Below are 17,587 nucleotides of genomic sequence, written 5' to 3'. Positions count from 1 at the left end.
TTGTTATAATATTTCACAATGTATTTTTGATCATATAAATGCAGCCTCTGTGAGCAAAAGAGACTTCTTAAAAAAAATCATTAAAAATCTTAGAGACCCCACACTTTTGAAAATGTTTATCGTTCAAAATGCTGGAACATCAAAAGATGAAATCGTTGAACAAATTAAAACAAAGGAATATAATCTTTAACTTCTGTGTTCTACGGTCTCAACTTGAAGTTAAAGTTCTCAAATATAATGTAAACAGCCTTTTGTTTTAGCAAGGCAATTTTATTTGTATAGCACATTTCATACACAATGGTAATTCAAAGTGCTTTACATAAAGAATAATAATAAAAATAAAACATAAGGAATAGAAATAACAGTAAAAACAGAATTTTGCTCACACAAACATAACTTAATGCATCTAGAATAGAATATTATGAAATTTATTAAATGTTAAATAAATTAAAACAAACATGGGAATTTATTAAGGGGCTTCTTTGCATTTTAGTTTTATTATTATTTTAGCATCTAATTGGTACTCCTGGCATCCCTAGATCCCTTGGAGAGTTTTATTCTTCAAAAAGATGCATGTACAACAAAGTAAACATTCTTCTGAACACAAATACACAATTTACCATCAAAAGTGATCTCTCAAGCTTATTACAGTATACTTAATCTTAAAGGGTGATAGTTTCCCCCAGTTTCTTGAAGCCTGTTTGATCAAAGTGTCTCCCTGAAGGCTTGGGTAATTAGAAGAAGAGTTTCGAAGCTTTGAGGATGTTGAGAACACTGTTACTCTACTACAGGATCAATGCATTGAGGCTTTATATTTGATTGTACTGTATGCCGACAAGCTCATTACAGGTACAAGTACACAGACATTTGCTCAGCCCTAGTTTATAAATATGTGCATCTGCGATTGTTTTACTGTTTAAACTTGCACTCTTTCCTTTTCTGGGTCTGTAGGTGACCATGTTCCTGTGCTGTGCTCTCATTATTGCTATTATCCAGTACTGTAACTTCTGCCAGCTGAGTTTCTGGATGCGCTCCGTTTTGGCCACTGTAGCTGGTTTGTCTTTACTTATCCTGCTCTACAGCGCCACCACCAGGCCCAGGTCAGACATTTGTTACCAGTTCAACTAGCTATTTTTTTTTATTTTATTATAGTTTTAGAACATTGTATAGGTTTCTGTTTTTGGACTCTCATGACTGTTCATGATGGTACATGTCCACCAATGCTGAAGAAATATTCCCAATACTACGGCAAACAACATAGGTATGTCTGTAAAATGTACAACGGTATGGGTGTTTTCACTATGATCTATAATTGCTTTCATTACATGGTGAATAAAGTCGTTTAATATTGAAAGCAATCATTGAAAGTCCTTTTTCAACTTTTTGATGCTCTCAGTGCTCTGCAGTCAATCCCACAATTCGTTACACGCTACTGCCATTCAGCTTCCGTAGAGAATGAATGGAAAATGCCCGCTCATCTCCAGTGGCCATGTACTGTCAGGTTGTACAGTTGCTGTAGAAAAATCTGATTTATGATAAACTCTTTTTCTTTTTGCAGTGCCACTGACATTTTTCCAACATTTGGGTGAGTGTTTCTTTAACTGCTTCCTTTTAACATTTGGGAGATCTTGAGATTATACTTTCTTATATGAAGATGTGTTGATATAATACTTTAAATACGATGCACTTACTTGTAAAAAAAAAAAAAAAAGCTGAAATGTTACCTCTGCAGGAAGTCATTTTAATGACATCAATCTATTAATATCACTCAAACTCAAAAAGGGCCCCATTAACCTGTTGACATTAATTGAGAATTCTTATTATCAGTTGTCTAAATGCTTGTTATTGATCTTTTTCTGAACAATTAATCCATGCATTAATTTTTTAAAAATGTTTTTGAAACATTTTGTAATTTTTTTTTTTTTAAATCATTGTCATAACTAGTGTTTCCTGTGAAAATGACAGACTTCTGCTGAACTTCTCAAATCATTATTCCGGTTAAACCCCTTGCTACCTCACGTTCATCTGCCTGCACTTTTGAGTGCAATACTCACATCTAAAAATCCAATCAACAGTCCCCATCCTACTTTTTTTTTTTTTTCTCTGTCAATAATTTGTTACACTCAGATGGACATCACAATACAGAAGAAAAGATTTGTCGCTACTTCAGTTTCATCATGACTTTAAAGGCCTGTTCACACCAAGGATAACTATAATGGTTAATATAACTATAAAGCTTTAATATAAAAAGAATGTTAATGATGTAACGAGGAACAATCACTGGAATCATTTTCAGAATGTTTTTTTTTTCCCAGCAGATGATTGATAAAAACATTGACCACCAATCAGAATCCATCGACCTTAAAGTGCTTGAGCATTTAAAGCAGCAGAAGACAAAACTGCAGCTCAGGCTTATAATAAACAGAACGTTATCACACGTAGGTGCTAATATAGTCAACTTTATGGTTATCATTCTTGGTGTGAACTTGCCTTAAGGCTGGAATATACTACATGACTTTTAAGACCTTAACAGATTTTAAAACACTAGGCATCATTCATTTTTCGACTTTATAAATGGAACAGGAAAAGCTGAGCATCATACACTAAATGACTGAGGATCACAGACTAGATTTTGAAGTCGTTCTGAATGCAACAAACTCGTGCAGAAACATGTCTCATTGCTAGGAGGCGTGACAAATGAAAACACTGTGTTCTAAAATCGGCTCAAAATATCAAGTTTGATACAAGCTTGCCACAGGAGTCCTGAAAAGTGAAGCCAAAGCGTCTCGATCACCCCCAGGTGGTTGGATGCAGTATAGGTCATTAACCCCTCCCTCTTCATGAAATGTATTGGGACATGAGACAAGCTAAACAATCAAATTACACTTTACATTTTTTTTTTCCAAATACGATTTCTGACATTTTAGGCAGTTTTTATCACACTAGTGTTAGTTCAAGTGTTCGTTCTTTAAATAAGATTAGGTTTAGTTAGTTGTTTGATGCTATAAAAACAGGGGTGTGACGTCATGATTGACAGCTGAGATTGACAGCTTCTCTGAGTGAAGTAGTCACTGAGGCGCCAACAGACTTTTTTTCTGGATCTTCACGAGGAAATTGTAGCTTTAACTTTAATTTCTATATTTCCATAACTGTTTATTTCACACTGACATAATGAGTTGTTCTGAGTTTGGGCGGGACATTGATATCGCGCCTCCACTTCGTGCTCACTACTGCGCAGACTCGGGCTCCAAGTTCGCTATGCGCAGACTCGAGACTCAAGATGTCAGCGCCATATTGGTACACTAGCGGCTTCAGTTACTACAGTGGAATAGAGTGTAGGTGTGTCGTTCATCTTTTTTTTTACAGTCTATGGTTTGATATCCTCCAACTACATGGAATCATAGTCTGAAGCTAAAATAAAATCTGCTTAACATACACTACACAATTCTGGACTTGCTCTGACTTTCAGCAACAAGCGTCGACTCACCCCCAGACTGCAAATTAGGGCAAAAAGTTGTGTAGTGTATTCCATCCTTTAATCTTTGCTTCATGCATTCCCAAAGGTCAGAAAGTTTTTAAAAATATATGGCATTTAAAATGCCATTTAAGGAGATGGACAAAAACAAAAAAACTCAGGGCTGAAGCCCACCCCTAGCAGCCCATGGCTGAAAAGTAGAATTAAAACATCTTCATTTTTGAGCATCTGTTATTGTTAAAGGGATAGTTCACCCAAAAATGAAAATTTGATGTTTATCTGCTTACCCCCAGCGCATCCAAGATGTAAGTGACTTTGTTTCTTCAGTAGAACACAAATGATGATTTTTAACTCCAACCGTTGCCATCTGTCAGCCGAATAATGGGAGTGAATGGGAACTTGAACAATAAGAGTCGAAAAAACATGCACAGACGAATCCAAATTAAACCTTGCGGCTCGTGACGACACATTGATGTCCTAAGACACGAAACGATCGGTTTGTGCGAGAAACCGAACAGTATTTATATAATTTTTTACCTCTAATACACCACTATGTCCAACTGCGTTCAGCATTCACTTAGTAAGGTCTGATCGCGCTCCTACAGCGGCAGTGATGTCTCGCTCTCATTGAAGTATATGCGCGAGACATCACTTCCGCTGTCAGAGCATGATCAGACCTTACTAAACGAGTGCTGAACACAGTTGGACATAGTGGTGTATTAGAGGTAAAAAATGATATAAATACTGTTCGGTTTCTCGCACAAAACGATCGTTTCGTGTCTTAGGACATCAATGTGTCGTCACGAGCCACAGGGTTTTATTTGGATTTTTCTATGCAAGTTTTTTTCGACTCCTATTGTTCGAGTTCCCATTCACTCCCATTATTTGACTGACAGACGGCAACGGTTGGAGTTAAAAATCATCATTTGTGTTCTACTGAAGAAGCAAAGTCACCTACATCTTGGATGCGCTTGGGGTAAGCAGATAAACATCAAATTCTCATTTTTGGGTGAACTATCCCTTTAATGTTGTTATTCTGTAGAACTCGCTACACCATGCAATCAAATCTAAAATCTCTTTTCCTTGGCTCCAGGAACATGAGTAACCAGAGTGCCGAAGTACATCACACAGGTGACTCTGCGGCCACAGCTCTCGACCTGCTCGTCCTAGAGACTGTTCTCTCCTTCTTCCTTCTGCTGCTGCTGGTTTGGTTCCTCAATCGGGAATTCGAGGTCAGCTACCGTCTACACTACCATGGTAATGTGGAAGCCGACAAGCATCGCATCAAGATTCAGACCATGCGAGATCAAGCGGACTGGCTGCTGCGTAACATCATCCCCATCCATGTTGCCGAGCAGCTGAAGGTGAACCAGAGTTACTCTAAAAATCATGACAATGTCGGGGTCATCTTCGCAAGTATTGTCAACTTTAGCGAGTTCTACGAAGAGAGCTACGAGGGCGGGAAAGAGTGCTATCGAGTACTTAACGAACTCATTGGAGACTTTGACGAGCTGTTGCGCAAGCCTGCTTTCTCTAATGTAGAGAAGATTAAAACCATTGGTGCCACCTACATGGCAGCGTCTGGATTAAATGGGCAGCAGTGCCAGGAGCAGCTGCACCCGCACGCTCACCTACGTGCCCTCTTTGACTTCGCTCTTGAAATGATGCGCGTGGTGGATGATTTTAACAAGAACATGTTGGGCTTCAAGTTCAAGCTGCGAATTGGCTTTAACCACGGGCCCCTGACTGCCGGCGTCATCGGCACCACTAAGCTGCTTTACGACATATGGGGCGACACGGTCAACATCGCTAGCCGCATGGACAGCACAGGAGTGGAGTGCCGCATACAGGTTAGCGAAGAGAGCCACTGTGTGCTCAGCAGAATGAATTATGCCTTCGATTATCGCGGCACTGTAAACGTAAAAGGGAAAGGGCAGATGAGGACTTACCTGTTTCCCCAAATGAACGAGGGCAGATCGGGATCCACGCAAAGCCTGGAACAAGGCCAGGTGGACGGTGCCATTGGGTATTTAGAGCCCAACAAACTCGTCAATACAACATCCGCTGCACCACTAAACCCTCCATCCACTTCTCCTAATGTTGCCTCTATCAGTGGCCACGGTGTGCCTCAGGGCCGTGTATTAGGCCCGTCTCAGATTACAGAGGAGTTGCACCGAGACACTAAGGACACTTTTCCTGTCCCTGAGCTCAAAGAAAAGGATTACGAGAGTCCTTATCAAGCACCATCGCTAAGTGGTACACAACCTCCGTCAATAGCACAACTGTATGCTCCTTTGGCCAGACCAGAGACACCTTTACAAGGAGAAGATGATGAAGTAGATGAGCATACAAAGCTCAGGGCAGTGGAGTGATTCAGATTTCCTCCTCACCTCGGCTGACCAGCGGTCCTTCCTTAAGAGCCGATCAGCTGTTAATATCGAGGCTCTACTTCCTTGAAGGGGCTTTTCCGACCACAACTGTTGGAGTTCCAATGAGTAGCATTAGCAGTCTGTATAGGGGCATATGTGTTGATAATATGACCTAAATAGAAAAATGGGTGCGCTAAGCATCTGCTGTGTGGATCACAGTGTAGCACAGAGGGGAAAATGGATTTAATATTTCTGATGTTCTCGAATGTTTTTTGTTTATAAAGTGCCTTTACGATGTGTAAACTATATAAGATCAGTAAAATGAACAACTCAAAGAGATATTTGAACAAATATAACAGCATGACTTTTTGAAAGATGTGGACCGTGAAAAATGCTGTTTTTCGTAACGTAAAAATGTAATGTATTACACCTTATGCCATATTAATTTTTTTTTTCTTAATTTCAGTGTTTTTTTTTTCTCTCTTTGAGACAAAATAATCAAAGTGCCAGTTGCTATTTAGAAACAGGATTACAGGCTAATGTATTATGGTTATTATAACGAATATACAGCGTATTAGTTTCACTACTCATTGGGCAGTCAACTACATCACATTAAAATAAAGACAAGGAAGACAAGGGTGGATAGATAAACATGGGCTTCTGGCACTTCTGTCCAAAATGCCCTTATTATTATCCAGTATATATCTGGCAGTAAATAATGTAGCTTTTATCAACAGGAGGTATAAGTGGCGCACGCACAATAGCACCCTGAGCTCATGAAATGAGGAAAAACGGCACAATCAGCCTTATTTGTTTGAAATGCAATCAAGAAAGAGGGCAGAAACCGTGCTGTGCGATCTCTTCACTTCATTATAGCATACAAGGGCCGGTGATTGTAATGCATTCAGAAATTCAGTGTATAATGTTCATTGTAAACATGTTGTTCAATGCATTTTTTTTTTTTTTTTTGCATACAAAAATGTTGGTCTCATAATTTAATGTTTCTCATTGCCTGACAGGGAGACAAGGGAATGTCCTATAGGATTCAAAGTGAAATTAATAAACTAATTTTTCAAATAAGCATGGCACTTAGAATATTTAGCAGAACGAGTGGCGCTGTTTTTCGCTAAATATATCTAGTGAACTCCTGCCAATGAGGCCTTCAATGAAGTATTCATTTGAACAAATTTTTTTCATCAGTGCATTTGAATTAATTTCATTCAGTGCCTCAAACTTTTTCATATCAGAATCAGTTATTTTTCACTGTGATCATACCAGGAGAGCTCGAGTTGGTTATCGCCATAGTGTTTGATCACTGTGCACTCCATGGCCTTGAGGAAGATGGTTTTTGTGTTGCCATCACTGGCAAGCAGCTTGAGTTGCAGTTTTGATATAATACATTTACTTTCTTAGTAGATTTGTATGTTATAGCCGGGTTTTTTATTTTATTTTTGAGTGTCGGTTCTGTGTTGGGATTTTTACAGCAGCTCTGAGGGGTTTTCTTCCAACACAATTGTGCAGAGAAAATTGGATTTTCTTTGCTTCTCTTTACCTGATTTTTGTCTCAAATGCATTCAGAACACTAGAGAATAATCTGCAGTATATCTTTAATGCGTCTTACATTTCAATCATCAATCGAGCAAAGCAATTTTTTATTTCTCACAAGAAGCAGACATGAGCAGCAAGTCCTCTATTAGTCCACACCAGTTGAATCAGTATCCTTTGCCATCATGCATAATGAATAAGCTGGCCTCTGAGGTTGAGGAAAGATATTTTTTTTTTCTTTTCTTTTTGTTTACAGAGCAATCACTAATTAGTAAAAAAAAAAATCATTTTTGTTGACTTTTTTTCCCCTTGCAATACCAGGTTGCTTCAGTGTCAAAATATCAGCTTGTCTTTTGACACTGCAGCTTTCAGAACACCTGCAATATTATGTTATTGTATCATATTATTTCCTCTTTGATGTGAATTATAATTCCAGCCTTTTTTTTTTTTTTTTTTAATGTACACTGTGTATCTTTAAATGGAACTTTTGGGGATGGAAAAGGGATTTGTTTTTGCTGTTAATTGTTTTATGGTGCACTGCTTTCCAGCCAACACATTCACCTTTGTGTTATTGTATCACTCCATTGGCTAAAGAAGCCCAGTGCTGACAGTATTGAATTATAATTTCTTGTGCATAATGTATGAGGTTTTGTATTAAATGCATTCATATTTATTGGGGCTGTGCATGAATTGGTGTGCAGCCACAGAGCCTAATATCAAAATGGCATATTTATGAAAGGGAGCCACTTAAAGCAGGGAGGGATCATGGGTCTTTACGACCAGTCCCACCTAACGTAACAAGCACCTATTTTAGTCCGCAAGGCCTGAACTCTAAAAAGTGCCTCAGATTTAATTTTACTAAAGTTTTATGATATTTTGAATGAACTAAAATGGAAAAGTGTGAACTTAATCTTGATTTATGTGTGATTGTTTCCACTTTCTCACCACTGCCTGCATCCTTGTAGGTTATCTGTATTTTGGTTTTAAAACAAGGCTTAATTTAATCTTTCAGTTTGGATGAATCATGTTGTTGTTTTTATTATTTTGCCAATTAACATGTCACATGGCTTTCACTGCTTAATTTTTTTGTATGAAAATTGAACAAATCTTAATTGATTATGAGACGTTAGAGTGCAAATCAAATCTAAAGTATTGGTGCTCAAGTGTTAAAAAAAAAAAAAAAGTGCCCTTAAATATGATTTCCCAGGCTTTTAGTAACTGTGTATTAATTATTTTTTGGCTTTATTTGTGGGAATATGTGTATACCAAAGAATTTTAATAGTGTGGTCAGAAACTGCAAGACAGATCTGTGCATTTTGGGCAAGATGCAGCACATGTTCTTATGCACATGAGACACAGCAGGTATTGATTTATTAGCCATTGTATTCAGGCAAAAGCATAATCTGTATACATTTGCACAGTGCACTCACTTTGTATGTACATATCATGTATTGTTTTATTTGATTTTTATTTTTCAAAATTGATGATACATGTGCATGTGCCAGATTTCGAGAGTAGTGAAACAATGAAAAGATATCAGAAATGGTGTGTGTCTGTTTTTATGTGTGGGCCAGATGGGGGAAAAAAAAAAGTGAATATGCAACTGTAATACTTAATGTAAAATTCAATATGACTAAATTTGATGAAAATGACAGTGGTATTTACTATAATAGATCATGCAATTGTCAAAACGGCTACTTCTATCCCTCACAGCCTTATTTTCATTCCTGTCAAAAATTAAATCTAGTGCTATATCTGATTGTTTTATAACTTTAAATTCACTTCACTATTATTAACCATTACATATGAACATGTTTTAAATGGGCATGTCTGGTATCAGAAGTGGCATTTGTACTATTTATGTGGGTCAAAAGACAGACAAAATATCAATGTTTATTCTTGTGCTATAAATTTTAAAGTTTTATATATTTAAAAATTAATATTATTTGGGCTTTAGGAGTAAGTACAATTTGATTTGTTTTACTGCAAACTATTAGGGCCCTAAATTGAAAACTATACGTTTATTTCAAATTCTTGTTCCCAAATACAGCTTTGTCTACCTGACTATTGACGCAATTAAGAATTATTGAGCCAAAAATGACAGTCCAGTGCTCATTTGTGATCGTCTGCTGCCTCCAGTGGCCGCTTTGCGCGTTCACAACAGGTTTGACGTAGGGCGTGATTGCGCTCGCGCTCCCCCTCCCCCTCGGCTCCGTCTATCTGGAAAAAGAAAAAAAAAACTTTTTGTATCGAAGGAATCAACAGCCGCCATCTTGTCGCGGCTCGGAATCAGGATTTCGATAGAGCACTATTTTTTATTTTTGAACACGGAGCATCCAAACCGAGGTTTGACGACACCGTTCAGCGGAAAATGACACCTTTATATCGCCGCGAAGGAATTTTTGGCGAAAAATCCTGGATTTAATCGGCGTTCGTCGCCCACAAAACCCTCGTATATCTGATTTCCCCTTCAGAGCGGCGCTTGCGTCCGTATTTCGCTGCGAGCGGTTATTGTTTATCGGACGCTTTTGGAGGACAGACAGCGCCGAGGAGACTATTTTGCAAAAATATCTCATTTTTATGCAACCGTGCATTTTTACACGGAGCCAGGTTGTTTTTGCACGGAAAAAATTGACGTCAGAAAATGGATCGCATTCCGTTGCAAAATTAACGACGCTCGTGCGCGAGGATTCCTGTGGATATTTTAATTGGGATTTTACGTTGAATTCGCGGAAAGGAGGCGTTTTCTCTCGGTAATATAACGATGATAATGTGGGTGTTGGGTGTTGGATTATCATGGGGTGAATGGTGGTGGCGACGCGGGGCGCTGTTGCTGCTTTTTTGAGAAAATCCTCCGCCGAGCCGCTCCACACTCCCCACGTCTTTCAAAAGTAAGGTAACATCTGTTCTTCTGACGAAAGGATCCTTCACTTTGCATTTCCCCCCACAACATTCGGCCAGAAGCAAATCTTAATCGCAATGGCTGAAAATGTGCTCGATGTTGGCCCTTCAAGCGCGAAGCGAGCGAAGCTGACAGCACCTGCTCCAGACGCACCAGGTAAAAGTCCAGCAGGCCTGATCCCAAACCTGCAAAAGACTCTTCATACACTCTTATGAAGCACTATCATACACCTATTCATGCGCCATGTGTTACGCAGCTGTCAAATGAGCCCAGAAACAGTTCAGTCAGCTTCACTGCTCGCTTAAGGCACCCCAAAATCAAGTTTGTGTCATCATCACCCAGCTAACAAACATATATTACAAGAACGTTTCTATTACGATATTTATGAACGTTCAAAACATTCAGTTTATTAAATGTTTCATTAGCGTTTTTACTTGGTTATCCGAACGTTGTGTTACTGGAAGAATGTTTGCTCATAACTTTGAGAGAATCTTGCCAGAACATTTGCTAAATTTCTGAGAATGTTTCCTGTTGGCTGGGAATCCTCATGTTGTCCAAAACTCGTATGACACTGAAAGAGAAACGAGCTTTCATCCATACAATGAAAGTGGTGACTGTCACTTTGTGCTGTGCATAAGAAAGTTAGTCCTACGAGTTTTGAAATGCAGGAGAGGGTGAATGTGTAGCACTTGCATAGAGTTGCTTTGCACATAAAGTTTAGGGAATGATGTTTGGTCGACATTAGGTTCAGAAATAGTTACCAAGCTTGTGTGCATATAGAAAAGTCCAAATGATCCCCAAGTTGCTCATCTAATAGGCCTAGGTGTCACATTAATAACGTATTGCATCAGTCTGGCATTGAAAATCATCACATCCAGTCTTAAGGCTTCTTTCAGATCTGCACACGAAAGAGTTTCAGTTGAAAGTGTATGAAGGAAAGGGACATTTCAATGAGATTTTCCCTGGACAGTTTCAGAAAGTTAAAGTTTTAGTTTGTGGTCGCTATGATGCAGTCAATAAAGGTGCACTCAATTTTGGCTGCACGATTATTCCCTTGATTGTAATTGCGATTATCACAACTGACATTGAATGATGTTTTGAATAGCCTTATGCCATTGTTTGAAGCGACTGCATGCCATATATCAAAATAAACAACCTGAAAATACTCTTTCTGAAAAACTTTTATTGCTTTTCTATAGCATCAAGCCTCAAATGTCCAATATGCATTGGTTTGGTTTCTTTAAATATAAAATTATGCATGGTATTTTAACGTTATACTAAAAATAAAATTAAAACAATGGAAAAAACCCTTTAAAGGGTTAGTTCACCCAAAAATGAAAATAATGTAATTTATTACTCACCCTCATGCCGTTCCACACCCGTAAAACCTTCGTTAATCTTCGGAACACAAATTAAGATATTTTTGTTGAAATCCGATGTCTCAGTGAGGCCTGCATAGACAGCAATGACATTTCCTCTCTCAAGATCCATTAATGTACTAAAAACATATTTAAATCAGTTCATGTGAGTACAGTGGTTCAATATTAATATTATAAAGCAACAAGAATATTTTTGGTTCGCCAAAATAACGACTTGTATAGTGATGGCCGATTTTCAAAACACTGCTTCATTAAGCTTCGGAGCGTTATGAATCTTTTGTGTCGAATCATGATTCGGATTGCGTGTCAAACTGCTGAAATCATGTGACTTTGGTGCTCCGAACCGCTGATTCGACACGCTGATTCATAACGCTCCGAGGCCTCATGAAGCAGTGTTTTGAAATCGACCATCACTGAAAAGCCACGCAATATCGCGTTCAATATCGAAGGCGATTCATCTGCGATATGAACGCGATATTGCGTGGCTTTTCAGTGGTCTACGGCTCTGTCTATCAAATGCCGCTCCATTTGAAAGCAGGTGATGGTGATTTAGCGGTAATCAGGGAACCGGCTTTACTGACGAAATGCGCGTGACAATTGCATGCGATATATCGCCCAGCCCTAAGGGTGAGTAATAAATTACATTATTTTCATTTTTGTGTGAACTAACTCTTTAAGATAACCTGTAGGAAAAAGCATGCAGAATAATCTAAGTGGACTTTTGAACATTACATAATTGTGGCATCCGCACGATTACAAATTCGATTAATTGTGCAGCCCAACTCAATACATTGTTGCTCATTAGAAAGTTTACACATGAGTAAGTTGCATCATATTTAGTCACTTTTTTCAAAAGCGACTAATATGTTTTATCAGTTCATGCATTCCCTGGAATTGCATTATTATTATAATTATTACATGAAGCTGGGATCAGATGACTAGCTGTGACTCAAGGTGCTTTACAAAGCTTAAACATAAATGCATCTCAAGAGAACAATCAAAACTAAACTAGCTCTCTTGCGAGAAAGCAAAATTCTCTCTGAATTATGCTCAAGTTATCATGTTAAGAGACATGGGATCATACTGTTTATCTAGTTAGCCATAACAGTTGATAATTGTGTGTATAGATTAATTAACATGTTTTGGGATTTGTTGTATTGCCCATTTAGAACAGTATGTTTCTTTGAAGTGTCTTATGACGCTTTACCTCAGCTGTCATTAACCACAAAAATGGCTGTAGTGACGGTCGCAGTGTGAATGCTATAGATTTGCATCATGCATGCACTGACTAGCGCTCATGTTAAAGCTGTCAATTAGCTCACACAGGTGGCATAAAGTTCAACATCCTCTCGTTTACACTAATCAGCATGTAATGTGTCAGATTGTGTGTCTGCAGGCAGCTAGTGTATTTGTATGTAAACTTGAGCTCTAGCTTTATTAGCCAAGAAGTCTTGTTGCACCTGTAGAGGCTTGTTTCTCTGGCTTCTGTGCTTGTTTGTTCTTAAAGTAGTGCTTGTTGGACAATCACACGCTTCAGCATCCATCTTGCCTACATGTGTTCAGACTATACTACTTAATAATCCGGTGATTTTTACAGATGAAGTGTGTAAAGTGTTTTTCCACCATCAGTCCAAACTGTTCCAGTTGCATTTGCACTTGAGCAGTGTTAAACCATGAAGGTACAATGCTCAGTCCAAATGAATCCAATCTGATTTCCAGCAGGGTTCCTTCCTATGCAGTTTGAAAAAGTATGGAATTTGATTTAAGTAGTTTCCAAGTCTGGATAAATATGGACAAATATTTGCGTTTCCAGGCTATTGCCCTTGTTCAGTTTTCTAATATATAAAATTAAGAATTTCTAAAATTAATTTATCATAGAAACAGAGGCAAAAGTTTAGTGATTGTCAAACACGACTGAATGAATTAAAGGCACACATTTTCAATACGCAAAACTGTTTGTCTTTACCATAAGTGAGTCTCTTTTGAACATTTCACTAAATGAATGTGTGTGCGTGCCACTCAAACCAGCAACAGATTGAGCAAACGATCATCTAAATCAGATTGTACTTTGCTGTTTGGTGATCGTGCAACATCAGACCACAATTACACTATTAAACTGATGCATCAGAGGTGAATATATGCAGGTTATAAAGTGTTTTAGGTTTAGGCATTTTATCACTTTGAGAGAACCAAAGAAAAAACAGAAAATAAGTGTCTTCAGATGACTGTATCATAAATATAATGCCGTATGATCCATTTATTTTAAATATGTTCTGAAAAATCTACAGAGAGGTTTGAAAATTTGAGTGTGGAAAGTAAGGAATTTTGAAATGATAAATGTGTAGGAACCCTGGATTTCATATTCGAAAAGTCACTAAAGCTACTGAGAGTATAATTGCTTTTTTTTTGCTTTGATGACATACCTAAACGGAAAACTGACAAATATGTCAGAAGAGCTTCTTTTTAAGCAAATATTTAGTAAATATTCATTTTCCTCCACTGACTAGTTCGTAAGACATAAATAAACAGCAGTTTTTCTTCGTCGGCCGACTAAGTTTTTTCAGTGTGCTCCGCACCATCGGCTGAAGTTGGCCCTCGTCTGCTTTTTTTCGGTCGATTCGAAATGTTGAATCGCCGTCGGAGCTCGTCGGTCCGTCGGGCCATCTGATCATTCTGATTGGCTGTTCAGCTAGTGCCATCTGCTGGTACGGAAAGGCATTTCATCTCACGCAGGCGCAGAACTGACGTGCTACTTGGCCGTCGGCTGTTTAGTGTTGGTTTGGTGTGTCGGGGCAACTTTGGACACAGACGCTGCCGACGTGAGCCAACCCCGCAGTCTGCTTTCGTCGCCACTAGATCGTCGGCGTCGGCTTGGTGTGTTCTGGCCTTAAGAAGTAAAATGTAAGCTATTTAAACAGAGATTTTTATAAAAGGCCTCTGGAAAACATACACACACACTTGCGTGATGTATTTTTTTAATCTGATTGAGATATTATCATATTCAAGTGAATACAGTATACAGTTTATTTTTTTCCTACTGATTGGATTATGTTAGGTCGACACCACCACACTCAAATGGAAGTTTCATTTGGATCGAGCTCAGTCGGATTGATTGACGTGTATACATGTGGCCGTTTCAATCCGATTTCTAAGTGCATGTAAATGTAGCTACTGAGGTAATTTAGATAGGGATGTCAATTTACACATTCCCATGATTGATCGTTGTTTAAATTAACGATCAATTAATCGTTAGCCTTAATATTGCAATATGGGTCTACTGCAGTGGCATATAGCCAACAGAATGACAGGGTGTGCAATGCTGCTCAAAATGCCATGTTGAGACACGCTGAGACACGGCAACTAAACCCCAAAAATTCACAACGTTTTATTACAATATGAACTTGCTTAATCGACGATCGATACGTTTATTAAACGATTATTTGTCATTTAATAACTAGAATCCATCTGGCCCAGAACTGCACTTTTTTGGATTCAGCATTGAAATATAGCTATTAAATATGCATTGCTTTGGTTGTTTTTGAAAATGTGTTTTCTCTCAAATTATGAACTCTACACTCTGACTGTGCATGAAGTGTTCAACATTTTGTTTTTTTTTAGTTAATTAAACGCATCATCCGGGTATTTAAAGTGTACTTTTTCTTTTTGGAATTTTCATTGTGAAATCACTACTCGCACTATTTATACTGAAAAAAATGGCATAGAATAGTGCGTGAGTTTGCAAATTTGGGATGCACCTCTTGTTTTTTTTTTAAGGTTATAACTAGGCACAGAACCTGTAGAAAGTTTGAGGTATTTTCCATCTTTGCGTCTTCATTTATGGAACTGGCTCTTTTGACTTTCTGGCTACCAGTACAATTGTAAAGTTCTAAACTAAATTTTTACAGATTTTCCCCACAATCAGTTCAGAGAATATGGAAAGTGTGTAGATTCCATTTCCATCTTGTTATAATGAAATGGCTTGTGTGCAGAAGAAAATCGCTTCTCAAATGGCTGTCATTTGCGGCTCAGCACGCCATTCTGGACCTGTTATGGGTTTTTTTGTGTGCTCTTGTTGACTGATGTGCAATAGGGCTAGAAGTGAGTTTGTGTTACCTTTTCTTAAATAAAAACCCTTTAAAACCCCATCACCCTTCCAAACTGATGTATAACCGGAGTCAGGCATAATCAAGAGGTGCTGGAGATATTTTGCTAGGATCAGCACACCGGCCGCCTCATTGTGTGGAGTAATTCAGAGGCGTTTTAGACAGAGAGCACAGACCTGCTGGATCATCTCAGTAATATCCCATCACAGGACTTATTAAATCCGCTGTCCTTAGAGAAAACACTAGTACATCAAACAAACCAAATGTGACACAGGGAAGAGCACACCATGGTTTCTTAAGCGATATTTCTGTGCTTGTTGCATGAAAAAAAGTTTGTGCAAACCTACGTATTTTGGGTTAATTGTCTGATTGACTAGTTGAATTGGTGCTCTTCAGGGGCTATATTACAGAAAAATCCTAAAGGCCCTGAGATACGTCAAGCAAAATCGAAGAAGGAACTAGTGTGATGTAATTTCGAACAAAATCAGGCCAAAATGAAGTTCGTTTAGAGTTTGTTTTGGGAGTTCGAAACAGCTTATAAATAAACATGACGGGACTTTAATTGACTGAAGTGTCAAATTGTAGCATACAAACATCCATCTATTACCAGAAGCTTTCTTTACTGCTACTTTCTCACCAGTGTCATTTTTGTTGCAGCACATATTTACATATTCATCTAAACGTCACTCTCAGCAGCGTGGATGGTGTCGGGATGTTTGCTAACAGTATATCGCTGCAAAGGTGTTTCGAACTTCTTTTTACCCCTAAACGAAGAGCAAAAAAGAATGTCGCTGTGAGTATATTGGGGCCTTAACTCAGAATCCTATTCTATCATCTTAGTAACCATGGTAATTTCACTTAAGAAGTTTTCAAATCTAAAGTCAATACAAAGCCAAATTTATTATTTTATAATTACAATTTTATAATGCACCCTTGTACAATTAGGCTAATTTTAGTCAAGTGCACTAAAAGATTTTTTTTGTGCCAAAGTTGAATAGCATTCATAACAGAGAGCAGTGGATTGAAGTCTGTAAGATTGTTAAATTGTTAAAGATGGTCCATTTGTTAATGGGGATTTTGAGACAGCTTCTTGGAGAGGAAGTTGCATGTTAACAGTTACTGCCAAAGCACATGCTGCCAGCATGATAAAAATTATCAGACAATGTACTTCTCTAAAATCATCTGCTTTAAAATAAGTCATCTAATGCTAAAAATCATAATAAATTGCAATGCACCAAAATTAAAATACTGTCTGGGGTGAATATGTTTATTGTAAATGAGCTGTTCTTTTGAATAACTACTAATTCTGTTAATGCTATATTTGCAAACGATAGTAAATATTTTAATAAATTGGCAGTATAGAGAAAAAAAAAGAGTAATTATTCATGTACAGTGATTTTTTTTATTTTTTTTATTTTTTATTTTTTTTTTTATTTAAAAAATAAGTAGTAAATGTAATAATGACTTTAAACAAACTACTTCAGAAATCTTCTTTGACATAAATGCTAATTTTGGTGAACTTTCTATTTTAGTTGAAAACGAAACATTTTTCTCCAAACTCCGAAATGTTCTGATTGAGTTGCTAAACTGAGTAACCTAAAGTGAACTTTGTTGGTTCAAACCAAAGCAGGGATTTAGACAGAATGCAGTGTTTGTGAACTGGGATGAAAGAAGGAAACATGACACTTTTACAAGATGCGATTCAGCCCAATAAAAACTTTTAGTGGTAAGCCATGTGACCAAACCAGCCCTGTGTTAACCTTCCACCACGGAGCCAAGAGTCTTCTCGCATCTCTCCTTCAACTCCAGGGCCG

The 17,587-nt window shown here is 37.9% G+C and overlaps 2 protein-coding genes across 5 annotated transcripts in view; both read left to right on the top strand.

Moving 5' to 3' along the window:
• adcy9 (adenylate cyclase 9) overlaps nt 1–9,041 on the top strand; it is a 44,994-nt gene extending 35,953 nt beyond the window's left edge. The window contains exons 8-10 of the mRNA XM_048182847.1: nt 952–1,100; nt 1,559–1,585; nt 4,569–9,041. Coding sequence (XP_048038804.1) covers nt 952–1,100; nt 1,559–1,585; nt 4,569–5,847 — 1,455 coding nt within the window. The 3' untranslated portion in view covers nt 5,848–9,041. The remainder of the gene's footprint in view (nt 1–951; nt 1,101–1,558; nt 1,586–4,568) is intronic.
• A 597-nt stretch (nt 9,042–9,638) lies between these two features.
• The window catches only part of crebbpa (CREB binding protein a), a 50,456-nt gene continuing 42,507 nt past the window's right edge, over nt 9,639–17,587 (top strand). For 3 of the 4 annotated variants that reach the window (XM_048182843.1, XM_048182842.1, XM_048182841.1), the window contains exon 1: nt 9,640–10,447. Coding sequence is in view for 1 of the 4 variants with exons in the window: in XM_048182844.1 (XP_048038801.1) it covers nt 10,369–10,447; nt 10,655–10,657 (82 nt within the window). In the remaining 3 variants the exon portion in view is untranslated. Of the gene's footprint in view, nt 10,448–10,654; nt 10,658–17,587 lie in introns of all 4 variants that reach the window. The other variant, XM_048182844.1, reaches the window with a different exon arrangement.

This window comes from Megalobrama amblycephala, linkage group LG2, assembly GCF_018812025.1.
Source record: "Megalobrama amblycephala isolate DHTTF-2021 linkage group LG2, ASM1881202v1, whole genome shotgun sequence".
Taxonomy (NCBI): Eukaryota; Metazoa; Chordata; class Actinopteri; order Cypriniformes; family Xenocyprididae; genus Megalobrama; species Megalobrama amblycephala.
The sequence above is the reverse complement of the archived record's forward strand: the minus strand, read 5'-3'. Positions and strand labels throughout refer to the sequence as shown.